The sequence below is a fragment of the Fringilla coelebs genome, assembly GCF_963513975.1.
Source record: "Fringilla coelebs genome assembly, chromosome: 16".
Classification (NCBI taxonomy): domain Eukaryota; kingdom Metazoa; phylum Chordata; class Aves; order Passeriformes; family Fringillidae; genus Fringilla; species Fringilla coelebs.
The window spans coordinates 9,023,398-9,041,177 of record NC_140042.1 but is presented as its reverse complement, the minus strand read 5'-3'; the positions used below and the strand labels follow the sequence as shown (position 1 = coordinate 9,041,177).

The window sequence follows — 17,780 nt, the reverse complement described above, 5'->3', positions numbered from 1 at the left end:
TGAATATTTCCTTTTGTGAAAATGTGATATGCTGCTTTGAAGATCTTACAAAACAAAGGAGCTCTGCAACCACAACAGCTGAAAGGAAGGAAGGGGAAAAAAAAGGAGGAAATAAAAGTTGGATTGAAGATACAACACCTCTAGAAGCACTACCAGGGTAACTGTGCTTGCATGGGGTACTGGCAGGGTATTCCCATGGTGTAGCTTTAATTCATACCAGCAAAACTCTGAGCGTGTTTCTGCAGAATGGAGAATTTGGGGTTTTTTTCCCCTCAGTATAATGGCATTTGCACTGTGGTACTGATGAGGATCATACCTTTCTTGACTGTTGGCCAAAGTGTGTAGTGTAGATATGGCTTGAGTGTTTAGCCATGATGTAACTTATAAAAACATAAATAGTTATTCTGTAAGTTAAGACCTTGTATGTCCTTGAACTGAAAATCTTGGTATATGTAACAAATACTAAATACAAAAAAAAAAAATCTGAACGTGCAGCAGTACTAATTATTTGGCAACAGAAAAATAATTTCTTGTTTCTGCAGGCTCCAGGAAGTAAAGCACAGTAGCTGGAGGAATGGGTGCAGTGATCAGTTGAGTAACATTGCCGTCAACTGTCTACATTAAACCATTCCAGTTACCTTGGTCATCTTAGCAGACAATCAGGAACTGATCCACAAACATGGTGACACCAGTTCCTGAAACACTTATTCCTGAACAGCAAGCTATTGATGATGGTGTAATAGTGTAAGAAAAACAGCTGTTTTAAGGAGACTTATCCATGGGGATATTTGCTGGTCACAATTTTTATACCCCTCTACGGATTTTCTTCAGTGGCAGAAAAAGCCCAGTGAAAATTACTTAATGAAAAACCTCTATTTTAGACTACTCCTGGCACCAGTCTATATATTAAAAATCATGTTAATGATGAGAAATGTGTTTTTATAAGTGTTTATTACTGAATATTACCTAAGAAGAAAAGATTGTTTCAGTGTCCCAGGTATTTGATCTGTATTACTCTGGCTTTTCGGTTCATACTGCGGACTGTTGAAATGATGCTGTACTCCAGACAAGACTGTTTTCTTCCTGAACTGCTACTTAAAGGCTCTTACTTATTCTGCTCTTTTTGTATACTCTATAGAGGATTTGGTACAAAAAAATATACCAACAAAACTGGAGTTACTACTGAAGATTTTATATTGTGAACATGTTTATTTCATTGTGTTTATTTTACCACACTAACCTGACAAGATACTACTTTTCCTCTGAAGAAATACTAGAAAGGATTCTAGTCTTAATATAAAATAGAAATTTATGCTAACAAACCCAAAATCTGTTGTCTGTGTATATGTAACTTGATAATCCGTATGCTTTCATTGGCTTTCTTTCCAATGTAAATTTTCCACATCTCCTGTCAGTTCCATATACCTAAAAAAGTCCACCTATTTCTCAATAAGAGTAAAGAGAGACACGACAGATGAACTGCTGGGTGGCAAAAAGGTACTTGAGGCAGTGTTCCCGTCATCTGCAAAGCACATAGAAGGGGTGTGAGGCAAAGCATTATAACAAGAAAGCTTTGCAGCTTTGTCCAGTGCCAGGGACTCTGTTCTTTGGAACAGTCTCTTGATGTCTGTGGATGACTTGCTCCAAAGCCTCGTGTCTGAGTCAGGCTCCAGCTGGAGGCTGACTCCAGCATTGCAAAGGAGCACAGGCGAAAGAAAACGGTGCTTGAGCTCTGGTCTAGTGGGGAGATTCTGAGCTCTCCTGTAAGGCACTTCTTAGTCCTGTCTTAATCTCTGCATACTCTTTGTGCTGGTTTTATTGCAAGAACTACACTTACAGAGATCTGGGATGTTGGCATTGCCATCAAAGGGTCTGGAGGAACACAAGCCGGGAACTGAAACTTGAGTAACCTTAAACCTAAAAGACCTCCTTACAGCAGAAACAATTGCACCTTTTGCTGTGTGAAAGTATAAAACTAGGCATATAAAAAAAATCTTAAATAAGTAAAGAGGTAGAATGTCTTCAAATTGTTTTCCATCTTGGCATTTAAATAAGCTATTCCAATTTTTTAAAAGAAAAATACATATACTTTCCAGAAAGTTAAATTGAGTGCTACAGGACTGTGTACAGCAATAACCCCAATAAAAGTAACAAACCTGATTTTCTTGTAGGAGTAAGTGTAAATTTATGACATTGCTAAATTAAAAGTGTGCTCTTTTAATAGTTTATATTCATTGCATGCTGTATTAAGCTAAAATATTTCTTATTCACAGATTAACTTAATTTTTCCAAGACAGTTCTATTAGCTATGCCAAGTACCTTTCAAGAGAAAATGATTAGATTAAGTCAGTTAAACCACATCTGGTAAAATTTAGTCATGTCAGACCAAAACTTTTTCAGAAAAATGTACTTGGATGAGACTGATATGTGAAAAATTCGAATTTGAGTCCATAATAACAGTCCCTGCAGTTTTATCCTATTAATGCTATACTGACCCAGTAAAGTCAGTCTTCAAACATGCTGTTCAATCATATCTTACAGGACTAGCCTGGCTAATTTTCAGAGAGATGTTCCACTCATCTGACTTTTTCTATTTTGTTTTAACATGTCACATAAATATGTTGATGTTTCATTAAAATACAGCTGCCCTAAAATGTGCAAAGATAGAAGCAAGGCTACTAGACAGAAAATACAGCACCACAGCCAGTGTCACATGCAGAAATTCCAGCAGTACTGAAAACATTTTAATGAGTCTGCCCTCCTTGGCTACCCTGTGTGTTCCTCACCTTCAGTAATTTCTCTAATCAGTACTTCATACGACATGGCAACAAAGGACAGATTTTCTTTTTCTTAGCCAGGTTCCTTTTTGTTTTGATTTGGTTTTGGTTTTGTTCAAATAACACAATAGGGAAGGAAAACTTCCATTTTCCAGGATGCTTTTTTTCACTCTTTAAAATCAGTGTATGTCTGTATAGTTCTTTCCTGTCTGGATAAGTCTTGATGCCATCAACTGCTCCAAGAACACTAAAAGCAGAAAGAAAATACAAACCACTACATAAAGCAACTTGCCAAGAAACAAGGGTATTTTAGTTTCTCTTTGCACTGGCCACACCGATGGAGCAACAAATTTTGTTGGAAGACATCTGAAGTAAAACCATACATAGAAAGGCAAAGAGCAGGAAAAAATCTAGAGAAGAGTGAATGACTAAGACTCCTAATTTCATACATATTTAAGCCCTGCTTATGCATAGCTGTGTTATCCAGAGAGCAGCTTACCTGTGTGATGAATGCAGACAACCCAAAGCTGCCAAGGCACACACAGCACTGTAAGAATCAGACCAAAATAATTCCAGGTTAAATTTTATCTCAGAACAATGTACTTATCCAGCATGGAAATCAATGCAATAAGCATTCTGCAATCAAGCTATTTCCATGTAGTCAGTCAATGCATTTCTAAACTGAACAGGAGATGCTGCAGTTCTGCCTTTATTAGTCACATGTGAGAAAGAAGTGGTTTGATGTGATAATCAGTGGTTGTTCCAATGGTAGTGACCTGGAAATAGCCATGGTCAAGACAGAGCGTATGAGGAAAATGAGCAGCAGAATACATTCTCTGGACTCCGTGAGACAGACTCTGATTTATTCACAGAACCAGTGGACAGGATCCCATGGGAAGCAGCTCTGAAGGACAAATGAGCTCAGAAAATTTGGCAGCAGGTCTTTAAGGACAACCTCCTCCAATCATACAAACAGTTCCTTCTGAATACTTAGTAAAACAAATATATCTATCAGGACACTGGCCTGGCTAACAGGGAACTTATGACAGCACTCCAGTGCAAAAGGACAGAAATATGGGAAGTAAAATCAGGGATAGTCTTCAAAGAAGGAATCTGAAGAACATGCTCAGTTCTTCCTAAACATGATGGTGTGCTGGGGGGACAACTAGAAGGGTAACCACTGTTCAGATAACAGGACTTCAAGGGCAGAGATAATGGCTTGTACTCCACCTGAGGGCCAGTAACAAATGGAGTACTGCTGGGATTTCTCCTGGGCTATGTTCTATTTAGAATCTCTAACAGTGACCTGAAGGATGGTCATATCAAGTTTGCAGCGGGCATCAAACTTGGGGCCAATCATTACCCTCATGAACAGAGAGACCTAGATAGGCTGGAAAGACTCGGCAACACAAACCCGACAACACTCAAAAAAGGCAAATACAAATCTACGTTTGGGAAGAAGCAGCCCCTTGCGGCAACACAAGTTGGGAAATGACTCGCTGGGTAACAGCTCTGCTGGAAAGCGCCAGGAGCACAGCAGGTTAAACACGAGCCACTCCTGGAAGCAAAGGATCCGGGGTTGGACGAGGAGAGCACCATCAATAAAACAAGGCTAGTCGACTAAACGTTTTTCACCGTGAGGACACGGTGGCTACACGTGGCGCAGCCGTGGTGCCGAAGCAAGATGGACTGACGGTCCCCGGTACTCTGCTCCAAGCCCGGTTAGCCGGTGACCCTGCTGGGCAAAGCTGCCTGCAAGCGCAGGACGGGCCCGCCGCGCCCGGAGGCTCGCAGCTGCTGCGGCGCGCAGGAGAGGAAAGCACGGAGCGCCCGGCGAGCCCCAGCCCCGCCCTGCCCCGGAAGCAGAGCGTTCGGGCCGCTGCCCCGGAAAGCGGCGCGCACGCAGACGCGGAGGCCGCACGTGGCGGTAGCGGTGTCCCGGTGCCCGGAGCGGTAACGCCATGGCGAGCGGGAGGAACCCCTTGGACCGCGCCCAGGTATGTGGCACCGGCGCGCCCAGGGGCTGCGGGGAGCGGGGCAGGCTGGAGCGCGGCCGGGCCGGGCTTGACTTGCGGCTGCTGCCGCTGTGGTGCCGTTGCAGGTGAAGAAGGCGGTGGAGGCTCTCTTGGCTTTCTCCAGAAGCAAGGCAAAGGGAGACGCGCTGCTCCTCAACGAGAGCGAGAGCGTTCATCTCCTGGTGACGGTGTGGAAGGTCCCGCAGGTGGCAAAGGTTATCAGAATGTAAGACGTTGATATCCGGCCGCATGGTTACAGGGTTTGCTCGCGTCCTTTGGCTTGGAAAAGAACACTTAGCAGATTCTGAGCTTAAGGGGTTTGACTGCCACGGCCTTGTCCTGGGAGCTTCTATGCCGTGACTAGGAACTGCCGGGTCAGAAGCTGCTTTACCCCTACTTTTGGTGTAACTGGAAGCTGAGCTGTGCCAGCTTTTTGCATGCAGGATGCTGGTTCTGTGGGTTGCCAGTTACGGGGTATGTGCCTTTCAGTCCTTAAGCTTTAGAAAATATCTAGATATTACCTATTTCTATATCTAGAAAAGATCTAGAATCACCTTCTTTGTCTTGACCCACCACCACCAAATCATTAGTTATACTTCTTTCTTTGGATAACCAAACCTGACTATGAATGAGAAATCTCTTTTTAGGCTGTAGCTGCACTACATTGAGAAAGTTTCCATCCGTTTATCAGGGCCATGGTGTTACATCGTTTTTTTTCTAATGCCTGGATGCAGCCATGGCATGAAGGGAGGAGCATGGGGGGTCCTCCTCCTAGGAGCCATGTGGTAAGGGCTGCTGGCTCGATAGAGGATTCCACTTTGTATCTGACTGGAACGGTGGTGTTTTATGGTTTCACTTTTAGAGTTCTGTATGCTTATCAATTGTAGGTTCCACTGAGAATATTTAGTAGTTAACAAAGTGTAAATACAGGCAGGTTGTTAAAGGGTACTCCAATGTAATGCTAGTACTAGTGAAAACTTTTTTCTCTTATTAGACATTTTTTATACATCTCATATTCTCATTGTAGACCACTGCCTCATGGCATTCGACCAGAAACAGCTGATGTTTGCCTGTTCACAAAGGATGAACCAAATTTATCAGCAGAACAGACTGAAAATCTGTACAAGAAACTTTTACTCCGGAGTGGGATCAGAAGCATAAGCCGGGTAAGGGCAGTCCTTGATGGTATAATACAGTACTGGCATTTCTTTCCTTTTATACCACCAAAAAGAATACAAGTACTTGTTCTTTTCTGCTGTTTAATATTCTAATTCTCATTCACATACTCTAGTAAGATTTTTCTGACTACTGAAACTGTGTTTTAAAATGCAAAGTTTACTCAGAATAATTTCTTCAGTTTGAAACAGAATTTTTAGTAATCAAATACAATTTCTAGAGAAATGTTCAATATTTGGTTTGAGCAACCAACTGGGAAAACTCATGACGTTTGATTGTTTATGCCACCAGCAATAAAACTGTATAACAACTTGTTATATTTAACCTTGTTTTGGATGTTATTAATGTATGCAAGTTCTGTTTTGTGATGTGCAATTACTATGCAAACGATCCAAACTTTATGATTCTTTAAAACGATAGGAAATGGATACCTTTTTATTATCTTCAGCGTTCTAAAAGAATGCACTGTGATGGACTATCAGTTATGCAGCTTTATTCTGTGCAGTTCTGAGAAGCATTTCAGGTTGTATTTTCAGCAGCAGGGACTAAACTGCTGCTTGTGTTGCAGATTATCTCATACAAAACCCTCAAAAAGGAGTATAAAATGTTTGAAGCAAAGCGGCGCCTCCTGAACAGTTTTGATCTCTTTCTGTCTGATGACCGAATTAGACGGCTTTTGCCCTCACATCTGGGAAAACACTTCTATGAAAAGAAAAAGTAGGTCTTTAAACTTTGGAAATCCATTCTTGCATTATCTTTTTTATGATCAGATTCTTCTTGATAATGGAGGAATTGGTTTTCTTTTGGGTTTTCTAATTGTTTCCCTTTTTTACCCCTCTCCCTTTCTGTTTTAGGGCACCTTTATCTGTAAACCTGAAAGCCAAAGATCTTGCCAAGGAACTAGAAAAACATATCCAAGGGACTACACTCCCAGTTAATAACAAAGGGTGCTGTTAGTAAGTACAAATAGATTAATACATCACTTGAAGGATGGTTCTATCTTAATTGTAGGAATTTTAAGTGAGTTATTTTTATTCCTTTAGTATGTGAAAAAAAAGATTTTAAGGGTCACCATTGCAAATGGGGGGCATTTTGAACTTTTACCTATATAGTTAAATTAGTAGTTCTACTTAAGCTTTACTGTGAAGTTGAGGGGTTTTGTTTAATAAGATTTTTTTTTTTCATGTGTTGTGTATCTGAAAGGATCCAAATCCTTGGTAGTAATGCTTTGTAATGTAAGGCAGAAGTTACGTATCCAAATATAGAAAGATGAATACAGGTGAATCCTTTCTAACTGTTATCACAAAAGATTTCTGCAATAGCCATCTCTCCTTTATGATAATTGCAGATCAGTGGGCTTTTTGCATTTCTGGGTATGCCTAAACTAAACAAGTGACTTGAAATAAGTTGATTTGTCCATATATAATTATTAGTTTCTTCCTTCCAGTACAACACGCATAGGTCACACTGGGATGAAAGTGGATGAGATACTTGAGAATATCATTGCAGCAGCAAAAGTGATTGGTGACAAGTTACCAAAGGTACTGCTGATTGACTGCATTACAGACAAATAGGTTCATACTTCAGCCTTATTTTTGCATAATACACTGGCTTTGTTTCTGCAGAAATGGAAAAATGTAAAAATTCTTCACCTCAAAACACTTAAATCGGTTGCACTCCCAATATTCACTGCAAATATCTCCAACCTGGATGAGCTTGACAAACAGCCATCTCTCAAGAAAAATGAAGTAAAGGTAACCAAAATTTCTTCAAACTTTGCATAAATTGAATCTATACATTTAGTTGTAGTTCTTTGTTTTCCTTCTGTGCATTGTTATTTTGGGTTTAAATGCATTAACAACTGATCCCAGGCTTTTATGGCTAAAACCGGTCAGACACTCCTACCTCAGTGCTTCAAGTACTCAGCAATAATGATAAAATTACGGCAACTCCCTTACAGGTTTTAAAGCAAACTGGAAATAAATAAATAAAGTATTTCTAGACCTAAACTCAAGGGACCTGATATTCATTCTTAGAACTTGGCTTCTATTGTTTATCTGTATTTGTCTTCTGAAAAAACACTCATTAACATATATTTGGATTCAGATTATGCATCTGTTTTTTGTTGGTTAATCAGTGGCATCTGAATAATTCTCAATCTCATTTATGTGTGTATATAGGGGGACCTCATACTTGTTAAAAAATAATAATTGGCTATTCCTTTGTACTGACCTCTGTTTATAGTCATTTGTCTGAAATTAAATTGGGACCGTGAATATTCAACTTAGAGACTGTAAGGTTGACATTACTATAGTTGTGAGCTACTTATAATAAACTTCTGCATGTAATGCATTTTTTCTTATTTTACATATGGCTAATTAGTCCAGGTCTATTGATTAAAAGACTTTTGCTACACCACCTAATTTTGACCACATTAAAACAGTTATTATACATTTAGAAATGGCATGGGTATTTGTCTGAGATATACTTCTGATTAATTCTTGAAGGCAAAACCCAAGAAAGTGAAGAAGACAGCTAAAAAACTGAAGTCAAGTCAAGTCACAGTGACAACAGAAAGTAAACCTGCTGCTGGTACCCAGGAGCCTGTGATAAAAGAAAAGATGGAAATAGTCCAAGAACCAGGTGATTGTGATGACGAAGAAATTCCACAACTGGTGCCTATACAAACAACGAGCTCAGCTGACGTGAAGGTAATTGTTGAATAATATTAAGAAACTTGCATTTCAGTTAAAGCTAAAGATTTTGAACTGTTTAAATTGTTCATTGCTCCTTAGGGAACAGTATGTGTTAGCACACTTCAAGACTAGGGCGTGGTTCAGTTGAAAATATTTGTCATTTGTAATGGTTTTCACTGATCCTTCTTCCTTAAAAACAGGGAATATGTTTCTTGGATGGAATGGTAATTTTTTTTGTTTGTGTTAAATACAGAAAATGGGACCAAATTCAGAAAAAGGTGACAATTTGGGCAAAAAAACCAAAACACCCCTTGGTAAGAGAAAGAAGACATCTCTAGTGGTAGATACTCCAAAATCAAAACCTGAGGTTACAGAGTGTGCAAACTTGGAGACATCATCAAAAGAGAAAAAAGCCAAGCAGGTCGGTAAGCCAAAGGAAGCAATAAAAGAAAAAGACATGAAAAAGGCTCCAAAAAAACCTGAAGCAAAGTCTTTTGCAACACCCAAAGCTGGCAAGTCACTACAGTCAGCCAGGAAGTCTTCAAAACCACAGAAGCAGGCACCCAAAAAGGCGTGCGTGCCGCAGTCAGCATGAACGTTGTCTATTGTAGCGTATTTTGTATCATCATTTTCAGTAAACAAATTTATTGATGAAGTAAAGTACCTTTTTAGGAAATCTGATCCCAAGAGTTTTTTTTTCACCAAGATCTGTAATGATTCATTGGTTTGCTTCTAATTTACAAGCCGGTACAAATAAACTCACTGTCCCATCACCTTTTATCTTTTGCTGGCCCAAACCAAAAACACTCAAATTTTTCAAGTGTCAAAGGGAAAAGAGAGTTTTATCCCAGGGAAAAAGGGCTGAGAAATATTTTAATAAATGCTGTCTTTCTGAAGCAAGAAGGATGCATGCCAAGAGCAGCAATATCTGTGTGCTTTTAAAGGTGAAAAAACTGCTCCAGTTTTTTAAAAAAATTGTTCAATATAATAAAGACGGGTTGACAGTGACTAGTGTTACTGCAGATATCTGAGTTAGCAGCCTGATTCCAAGCCCCAGATTTTACTTTTTAGCTGTTTTTACGTAGGGTATTCATGAGTTAAAAAGACCCAAAGAATTTTGCTTTTATCGTATACATATATTTTACAACATAAAGCAAAATCTTACCTTCAGTTTTGGGCTTTATTTCTGCTGCCAGAACAGCTAGCTGAGAGCATTCCTGCATGATGGTCACAGAACTGTTGTTCTTCCATCTGAAGAAAGCCAAAGGCTGTGTGAATTCCAGTTGTGCCAGCCAAGTGAACTTGTCCCGCTAAGGCATGAAAAATACATACTTCAGGATTGAAAGGTGATATATTTGACATTTTACAAAACTGCCCAGTTGTTCTCTGTATGATAACTCGTCTGTCCTTTGCAGGGTGAGAATATGAGGGAAATTTGTGTTGAAAAGTTCTAGTGGTAAAAACTCCAAATAGAAAAAAGGTGGTAAGAGACAAGATTAATCAGCAGGAACTAACCAGCCTACTTTGTCATTCGAAAAACTACCACATCTCCTTTTTATCCTTATATCAAGATATTGGCTACCTAGAAAGAAAGTGAGTGCTAAATAAGAGTATGAAAATATTCTTCTTGATCTGTGATGTCAACTTTTTTTGACCCTCTTGCAACCAACCCTGACTTTTTGTAACTTTTCAATTATTTTGTGAATCAAAAGCTATGATAGTAATCCCAGTAAACCAACAGCCCTCACTGTCACTGGAAGAGTAGCAGCAGTATCATTTAATGTACACTATTTCCACTAAAATATGGAAAGTACCTTTTCTGTTAGGCCTAGTCATAGTTCCTGTTGGCTTGATATTTCTAGTTACTGGAACAGTGGCTTATGCATTATTAAATAAGGTGTTAGATATAAGGTCCTTGTGAGAGCAGGCACAGGAGATCCTACATCTAAATACAGTTCTTGTGCTTGAGGACTTGGGAGTGTAAAAAGATATGTATCAGGTAATTAACACAAGGGTGGACTGAAATATGTGTCTTGCCTTTAAAATAACAGTTTTACTTACTGAAAAACAATACAGTTTTTACATCCTGCATTGACAACTTGCTTCCTGTTTGTCAACCTGAATTTGTATTCCAGCTGCTCTTTTTAAGCCTCCTTAGGCACAGTTAAAGGGGTCTATGTGTATTTGCAGATGCACATTTTAACTGTCTTGCAAATCTCTGCTGTCCGCAACCAGCTTGCCTCCCCTTGCAATAGCAGAGATCAACGAAGTGGATGTTTTTTTTTCATCCGCGGACCACTTTTCTGAAGTGCCTGCCTTCTGGGGTGCCTGAGGTGGCACTGCCTCAGCTGGAGCAGCTGGGCGGGCCCAGCCGTGTCCGGCTCACCTGGGAACGGTAGCGAGCAGTACTCGCAGAGAGGCCTCAGCGCCCAAATGCCATCGGCAGCTCCGGGTCGGCCTCGGAGCCCCACCGCGGCGGGCTGGGGGCTCGGCGGGGCCGCTGAGGGCGGCGTGTGCCCGCCTTCCCTGCGCAGCTGCGGGGGCAGAGGCGCGGCCGGGCCGAGCCCTCAGGTGTGTGGGGGGCGCGGCCTGGGCGTCCCCTCAGCGCGGGGGGCGTGGCCTGCACCTGCCCGGGTGGGAGGGCGCGGCCCGGCCCTGCCCTCAGGTGGGCGCCGCCCTCGCCTCCCCTCAGGTGCGCGCGGCCCGAGGCGGCGGTGGCGCCGCTCCCGATGGCGGCCCCGGGCGGGCTGGGCCGCTGCGTGGCCGCTTTCTGGCTGGCGCTGGCCTTCGACGCGGTGGGGCTGGCGGTGCTGCTGGCCGGCGTGTTCGCCGACGTGTTCTTCTCCGACCTGCTCATCTACGCGGGCGGCATCGGCATCTTCCTCAGCCTGGTCTGGTGGGTGTTCTGGTACGCGGGCAACCTGGAGGTGCCGCTCGAGGAGCTGCGGGACGACGTGGGGCTGCCGGCGCCCAAGGGCCGCGGGGACACGCTGCTGCGGCGGCTGGTGAACAACTTCAGTGTCCGCCTCACGGCCGCGCTCGCCCCCGCCCGCCCCGCCGAGCTGGAGCTGCAGCGCCCCGGGGGCACCCGCGGCCGCCACGCCGAGCCCGGCAGGTGAGAGCCGGGACGGGACAGCGAGGGGAGAACGGCTGCGAGCTCTGACTTTGACGCCTGCTATGTTAAACCACCTGCTCACAGCTGACGCTTCTTAAAAGAAAAGTGGGGAATCTTTCTCAGCTCGGTTGGTTAAAAAAAACGAGTGGGAAAGATTGCACAAATGGGATTAGGCAGGGAAGACACTTCCTGTAGCCGTCTAAGAACGGAACGGGCGAGCAGGAGCGAAGCCCGGGGACTGTGGTGGGGCTGGCGTGCGGAGCTGCTGCCAGAGAGCAGCACGGGAGCCGTGGCGCTCCGAACGGGTCCTCACAGCAACCAAATGCTGCCAGAAATGGTCATTAACCACTACCCCACATAATCTCTTGGGAGGGGAAGCCCCCTCGTTAGCACCACGCCATGCTGCTTTATTGGAGAACAAGGAAGGTGAAATGCTGACTTGGATTTAACTTGGGGGCAGAGCTGTAGGTAAGAGGTTGAAACTCATAAATGCAATCATCAGTTAAACTGTTTGTCTAAACCTCAGTCATCTAGAAATGATGTGATAATACCTGATGTGTAAAGGAAGTGTCTAGTTCCCATTTCAAAGCATGGTTGAAGAACATGAAGCTTTTCAGTATCTCTACTGTGTTCATTTATATGGCATGTTCATTTAGGAAGAAAAGAATGCTTAATTCCTTGAAAATGTGTGTGGGGGAAAAAAGTCAAGCCTTCACTTTGCCATGTAAAATCCTCTGTTGAAGGAACTGTAAACACAGTTTTGTGCTGTTTGAACTGTTCAAGGATTCTAAACATCTTGCTGTTCTGATTCACTATGTACAAGATCAGCTTTTCCTGCTTCTCCTTGAAACTAAATCCTGAAGACACTTTTGATTTACAGAAAAGTTCATGTGAAAATCGTCTTCTTTCATGAAAGCTATGAAATTTTTCTTGAGAGAAAGTTTAAACAGTAGGGAGATTGAGTATAGATAATTATTCCTTAATAGAAAACTTGTAGGAGGCAGGAAAGAACAGCAGCAACACAACTTTCAAAGATTGTTACTGCTCTTTAGTTGATTATTAACTACACCTGCAATTAGAAAACAGGCTGTTGAAAATGAGCCATTCTATTTTCTGACCTTTTTTTTTTCTGAAAAGGGTCTAAAATTGGTAGGTCCCTATTTGCAGGGGAAGATTTGCATTTATAAATGACTGTGCAGAGCCATTCCATGGCAATTGCAGGTATTGAGCTATCTCTGTAGATGCAATGTGTGTACATGGACATGTATTTTGTTTTAATGAACTCCTAGTAGTGCAAGTTATCCACTATTTTGAAATATTTCAAGTCTTATTCCTGATTTAATTAGATTTATATGTCCTATAGGGATGTATAAATAAATAAATAAATAGTGATTTAATACAAAAGATCCCAGCAGCTTCTGTTGCTATAGTAAACAAATTTCAGTAATGGTAATTCAGAAGGAACCAAAACAGGGGGTGTGCAGCAGTTATGTTACATATTGGAACATAAACTCTGTGATTTTACTTGCAAGGTAAAACAAAGATAACAAATGGTTTCACCTTGAAAGATAATTTAGAGTTCCTTTTTGAAGTAAGTTCACCTAAAGTATCTTAGAACTTCTCGTAAACAACTGTCTGAATCAGATCATTCTTTGCTGATAGACCAAATCCTTTCCCCATCAGGAGATATTTATGAACTTAACCAAACGGGTTAAACATGTTTGGGCAGATATTGTCTGGATGAGGAGGTAAAAAACCACCATCACACACACACACATTCAGAAAGGAAAAAACAACCAAAAACCCCAAACAATCAAACCTCAAAAACACCACATGTGCAAAAAAAGTCCTCCCCTCAAAAAAACCCCAAACAAACAAACAAAAAGCCCCCAAACAAACAAAAAACCAAACCACCAAAAAACAAAACAAACCCCAAATGTCCTCACTTTACTGGCCAGTTGAAAACCTTCTTGAGCATTAACTTTTTGAAGTTATGGAAGGAACACTACATATTGTTCTGGTTTCCTGCCTTAAAAATTATATAGTAGAGAAAGGTGAGAATTCACATGATATGGAATGTTTCTATTAAAGGAATAACAAGTAGATTAGGATCTTCAAGCCTGAAAGGAGATGCAGAGTATAAAGTGTTCCAGAATCTATACAGTCACTATGGGGAAGGTATGAAGTGCTTGCCTCCCAAGGCAAAGCAGGAACAAACTGTCCTGTGCTATGTCACTGAAGTGTGGGACTTCTTGACATGGGACAGATAAAAATTTACTGATTCAAAAATCCAAAGGACAAAGCAGAAGATATATGATAATATAAAGATTAAATGTTTGGCTCAGGAAGACCTGGGGCAGGTGATATCCTGAGGAAATATTACTTATGTGCCATATTCTTATGCCTTCAGTGAGACATCACACTTGGCCACTATTGGATATGGGCTGATGACTTGATGGATGTTTTCTTTGGGTCCCAATTGGCTGTCAAACATGAGGAAAAGTACTTTTAAAATTGACCTGAAGTAACACTTTAGAGTTATATGGCCACTTGTTCTAAGCCTATTTTGGAGTAACCTTTTCTTCATGTGTTATCTTCAGGATCTGTTGAAGACACGACTATTGACGTTACTGTCCCAAAAAGTGGGGGAAATGCTGCAAATTATGGAAGGAGATTCCCTACTCAAAACAGTAGGATTCTCTCATTGTGGAATAACCTCTGCAGCATTGTGGACTCTCCATAAAATGGACACGTGGAGCCATATCTCTGCCAAAAGCACCTATTTCAGTGTTGGACTGGATATGCTTTGAAATGGTGAAAAAAGATCCCACAAAATCTCTTTGAGAAGCAAGAGCTAGAAGAGGACTGAACCTGATTCATGGAAATATCAGTGCAGCTTGTCATATAGTTGGTTTTATTGTTTTAATTATTATTATTTTTAATAACCTGAAAGGTTTGGATAAAAATCTCTTGCACAATGAAAAGCTCTTGCACTGTTTTTTACCAAGGTCTGGAAGTTAAACTTACTGTGAATTTTTATAATGCCAGTGCAATACTTTTGTTTGTAAGGGTGCTTTTAAAATGTCTGTATAAAACTGTTGATGTAAAGCTGCAAATGTAGAAGTTGTTTATTGTGTAAATACACAATTTACAGTGTCTCTTGTAAAAGTTTCATTGTTATTCTGAAATAACCTGGAATCTGAGATTTTTATAAGTAGACAAATAACACCAGTGATGTTGGCATACAAGTACATTCTTTGTAGTTACAAATGATGTAATATGATGACTCTTACAAGAGGCATTTTTAGTCCAGTGATGTTGGAAATTATTTTCCTAATGCTGAAGAATTTGAGAGAGGGAACATGACCAAAAGAAACCCTGTTGATTAACAAGTACTTCAAGGTATTATAAAACATTAACAAGGAGTACCTGGAAAATGATTTATATTAATGCTAGTGATACCTAAAATTGTGCTAATGATAAAATTGTGTGGACAATTTCCTCAGGAGTTCTTCTGGTTTTGAACTAACACTAAGAGTTTGGTGCCACCATCAGCAAATACTGGTAGGTCTTAAAATTTCAATGCACAATTGTTCTATGCCACACCTCATTGAATACTAGAGGTGGAATTAAGCAAAATATTTACTAAGAACACTGTGGCTGTACTTCCTTATGAACTTTTCAAATGTCTTTCAGTGTTTTCTTGTAAAATTACTGGAGTAACTGTTTTCCAAATGCTCTATCTTTTAAGAAATTCAGAAGAACACTAAACTCAAAGGTCTGCAATGTGATTTCTCCTTTACAATCTGCAGCGTTTAGGAGGTGTGTACAATTTGTTTCCTCCTTTTAATGCAACTGCAATATGACACCACTGCAGTGTTACAATGGCCTGATTAAAAAAACCAAACAAGCTCCTCCCTTAAAACCTGTAGATCAGTTTTCATTTGCAATAATTTTTTCATTTCATTTTTCTGAACAGAAAGAAATGCTTTTTCTGTTCCCCATAGTTTCACTTATACAGTGAATTATTAAATATGGTGTTTAATAAGTGGAGTGATTACTAGTAGCTATAAATTCAGCCAAAACTCATATTTGTAGTTCACATACTTAGTCTGTGAAAACCAAAATTTTCTATTCAAGTGTTGCAATAATAATTACTAGAGTGAATTGGGCACGCCTTTGCATTCCTTGTATATTACAATGCAATTAATCTTAAATCCAATATCAGTAGTTAATGATTGTTGCATAAGATGGTAGCTAGAGTGCAACTTCACTCAAAAGTTATGAGGAATTCTAACTAGTTTACTAGTATGAAGAGTATATCTTTTAAAAATGAAATGTAGGAGCTGATCCATCAGTTAAGAGGATGTTAAGCACAGAAAAGCACTAAAGCAGTGGAAGGTTACTGAGATGGTGAGTCCAAGCAATGAGACAGTACTTGCTGTGGAGCAGTGATACCTGTTCTAAGTACTGTAACTATTTTCTTTTGGAAAATGCATCCAGTTACTGTTTCATGCAATCAATTTGCCTTCTAAACCAGGAAGGCTAATACTAAACACAAACCGGGAATCATCTGCAGTTACACATTAACAAATATTTAACACTATTTTAGTTTCATGATATCCTTATCAGTTCTTCTCAATGCAGCACAAAGTCCATTCAAAGAACTTTACATTGTTGACTGGAAGGAAGCTCCTGGACAGGCTTAGGACTGGTTGTTTTTATGTGAACAGACTTGTACAGCTAAAAGAATTCCTCTAGCCATTGAGGAAAGTGCCATGCATGCTGTTTAAAATCTTAGCCAAAAATGATAAAGAACCAAACTAGTTCCAGAAGTGTGGCTACAGGAGTCTTTTGCATCTAGTTAAGTCTTAAAACTAGCTCAAAATATCATCCTACATTCCACTAAAGGAAAAATGCCAACCCGCAGCTTCTAGCTATGTAGACGGATTAAATTGTTAAACTTAAAAACATGGACTGCATCTAATGGAAGTTTTCCTGTGTTATATAGGGTTTACTTAAATGGGAACATCTTCATCAGGGAAAAATTAAATTATTAGTAACACCTACAAAAATCTGTTTGATGTGACTTGTGAAAGTTGCTGGGAGTTACAGTAGGAGTTTGTGTAGAAAAGAAGCGTAAGTGTATAACAAGTTGAGAGGGCTAAGGTCAATTCCTGGCATGTGTTACTGTAGCCAGTTTGTGTGAGAGGGTGAAGTAAATTTTACATATTCAGCCAAAGTAAGCTTTGAGCGGAATGGATGTTACTGAAGAACTACACAGGAAATGCAAGTCTCTGTTCATACGTACCCTGGTTGCTCTAGCAGTAGAATTTGTGTGTGTATACAATCTTTCGGGGGCAAAACCAGTTACTAGCTTGAGACAGAAAAGTCCATAACACATTTTGTTTAATGACTGGTGATTTAATATAGACCTAGCTTTCACAAGGATGATAAAGACATCCAGAAATCTCACTTAAGTTCCTGTGCCTCTGTTCTAGCAAATCCATTATTATTTCCAAAAGTCAAACTCCGCTTTGTTTAGAGCAGATCCTTGGCCCTCTTTAATCTCAATTAAGTTGCTCTGATCATTTAGTTTATCCCTTCGGATTGCAGTTTTTAGTTGATACGGCAGGCTGGCCGTGCCCTTGGTGTCACCTGTGCTGTGAGGGGCTAGCAGCGATCCCCACCGCTCACGGCGAGCTGCCCAAGAGGTCGGGGAGCGCTCGCTTGTGAACCATCCCGGGATGGGATAGCTCCACCTTGGCCCTGGTGATAAATATGGATTTCTGCTCACGCACCCCGGCACGCTGGGAACGCTACCGGGAGTCAGTGTTAAAACCAGAACGGTGACGAGAGTAGAGCTTCCCCCTCCTCTTGCCCGGCTTCATCCCCGCGAACGGGGCGAGAAACGACTCCTGCCCGGTTCCTTCGGTCCGGCCGCACCACGGCGGGTGGGGGCAGCGCCGCGGCTGCTCCCTTCCGGCGCTCCGTGCCCGTT

The 17,780-nt window shown here is 41.0% G+C and overlaps 2 protein-coding genes across 2 annotated transcripts; both read left to right on the top strand.

Annotated features, from left to right (window-relative positions):
- Window positions 1–4,649: 4,649 nt before the first annotated feature.
- On the top strand, window positions 4,650–10,613 carry RSL1D1 (ribosomal L1 domain containing 1). Its single transcript, XM_084216856.1, has 9 exons — window positions 4,650–4,774; window positions 4,879–5,018; window positions 5,820–5,958; window positions 6,537–6,685; window positions 6,823–6,924; window positions 7,416–7,509; window positions 7,594–7,722; window positions 8,476–8,679; window positions 8,918–10,613. The coding sequence occupies exons 1-9, from the start codon at window positions 4,739–4,741 to the stop codon at window positions 9,257–9,259; spliced, it is 1,335 nt and encodes a 444-aa protein (XP_084072982.1). The 5' UTR covers window positions 4,650–4,738; the 3' UTR covers window positions 9,260–10,613.
- A 780-nt stretch (window positions 10,614–11,393) lies between these two features.
- LOC311159916 (transmembrane protein 238-like) lies at window positions 11,394–11,783 on the top strand (the record flags this gene model as incomplete). Its single annotated transcript, XM_084216310.1, has 1 exon — window positions 11,394–11,783. The coding sequence occupies one exon, from the start codon at window positions 11,394–11,396 to the stop codon at window positions 11,781–11,783; it is 390 nt and encodes a 129-aa protein (XP_084072436.1).
- Between the last annotated feature and the right edge of the window lie 5,997 nt (window positions 11,784–17,780).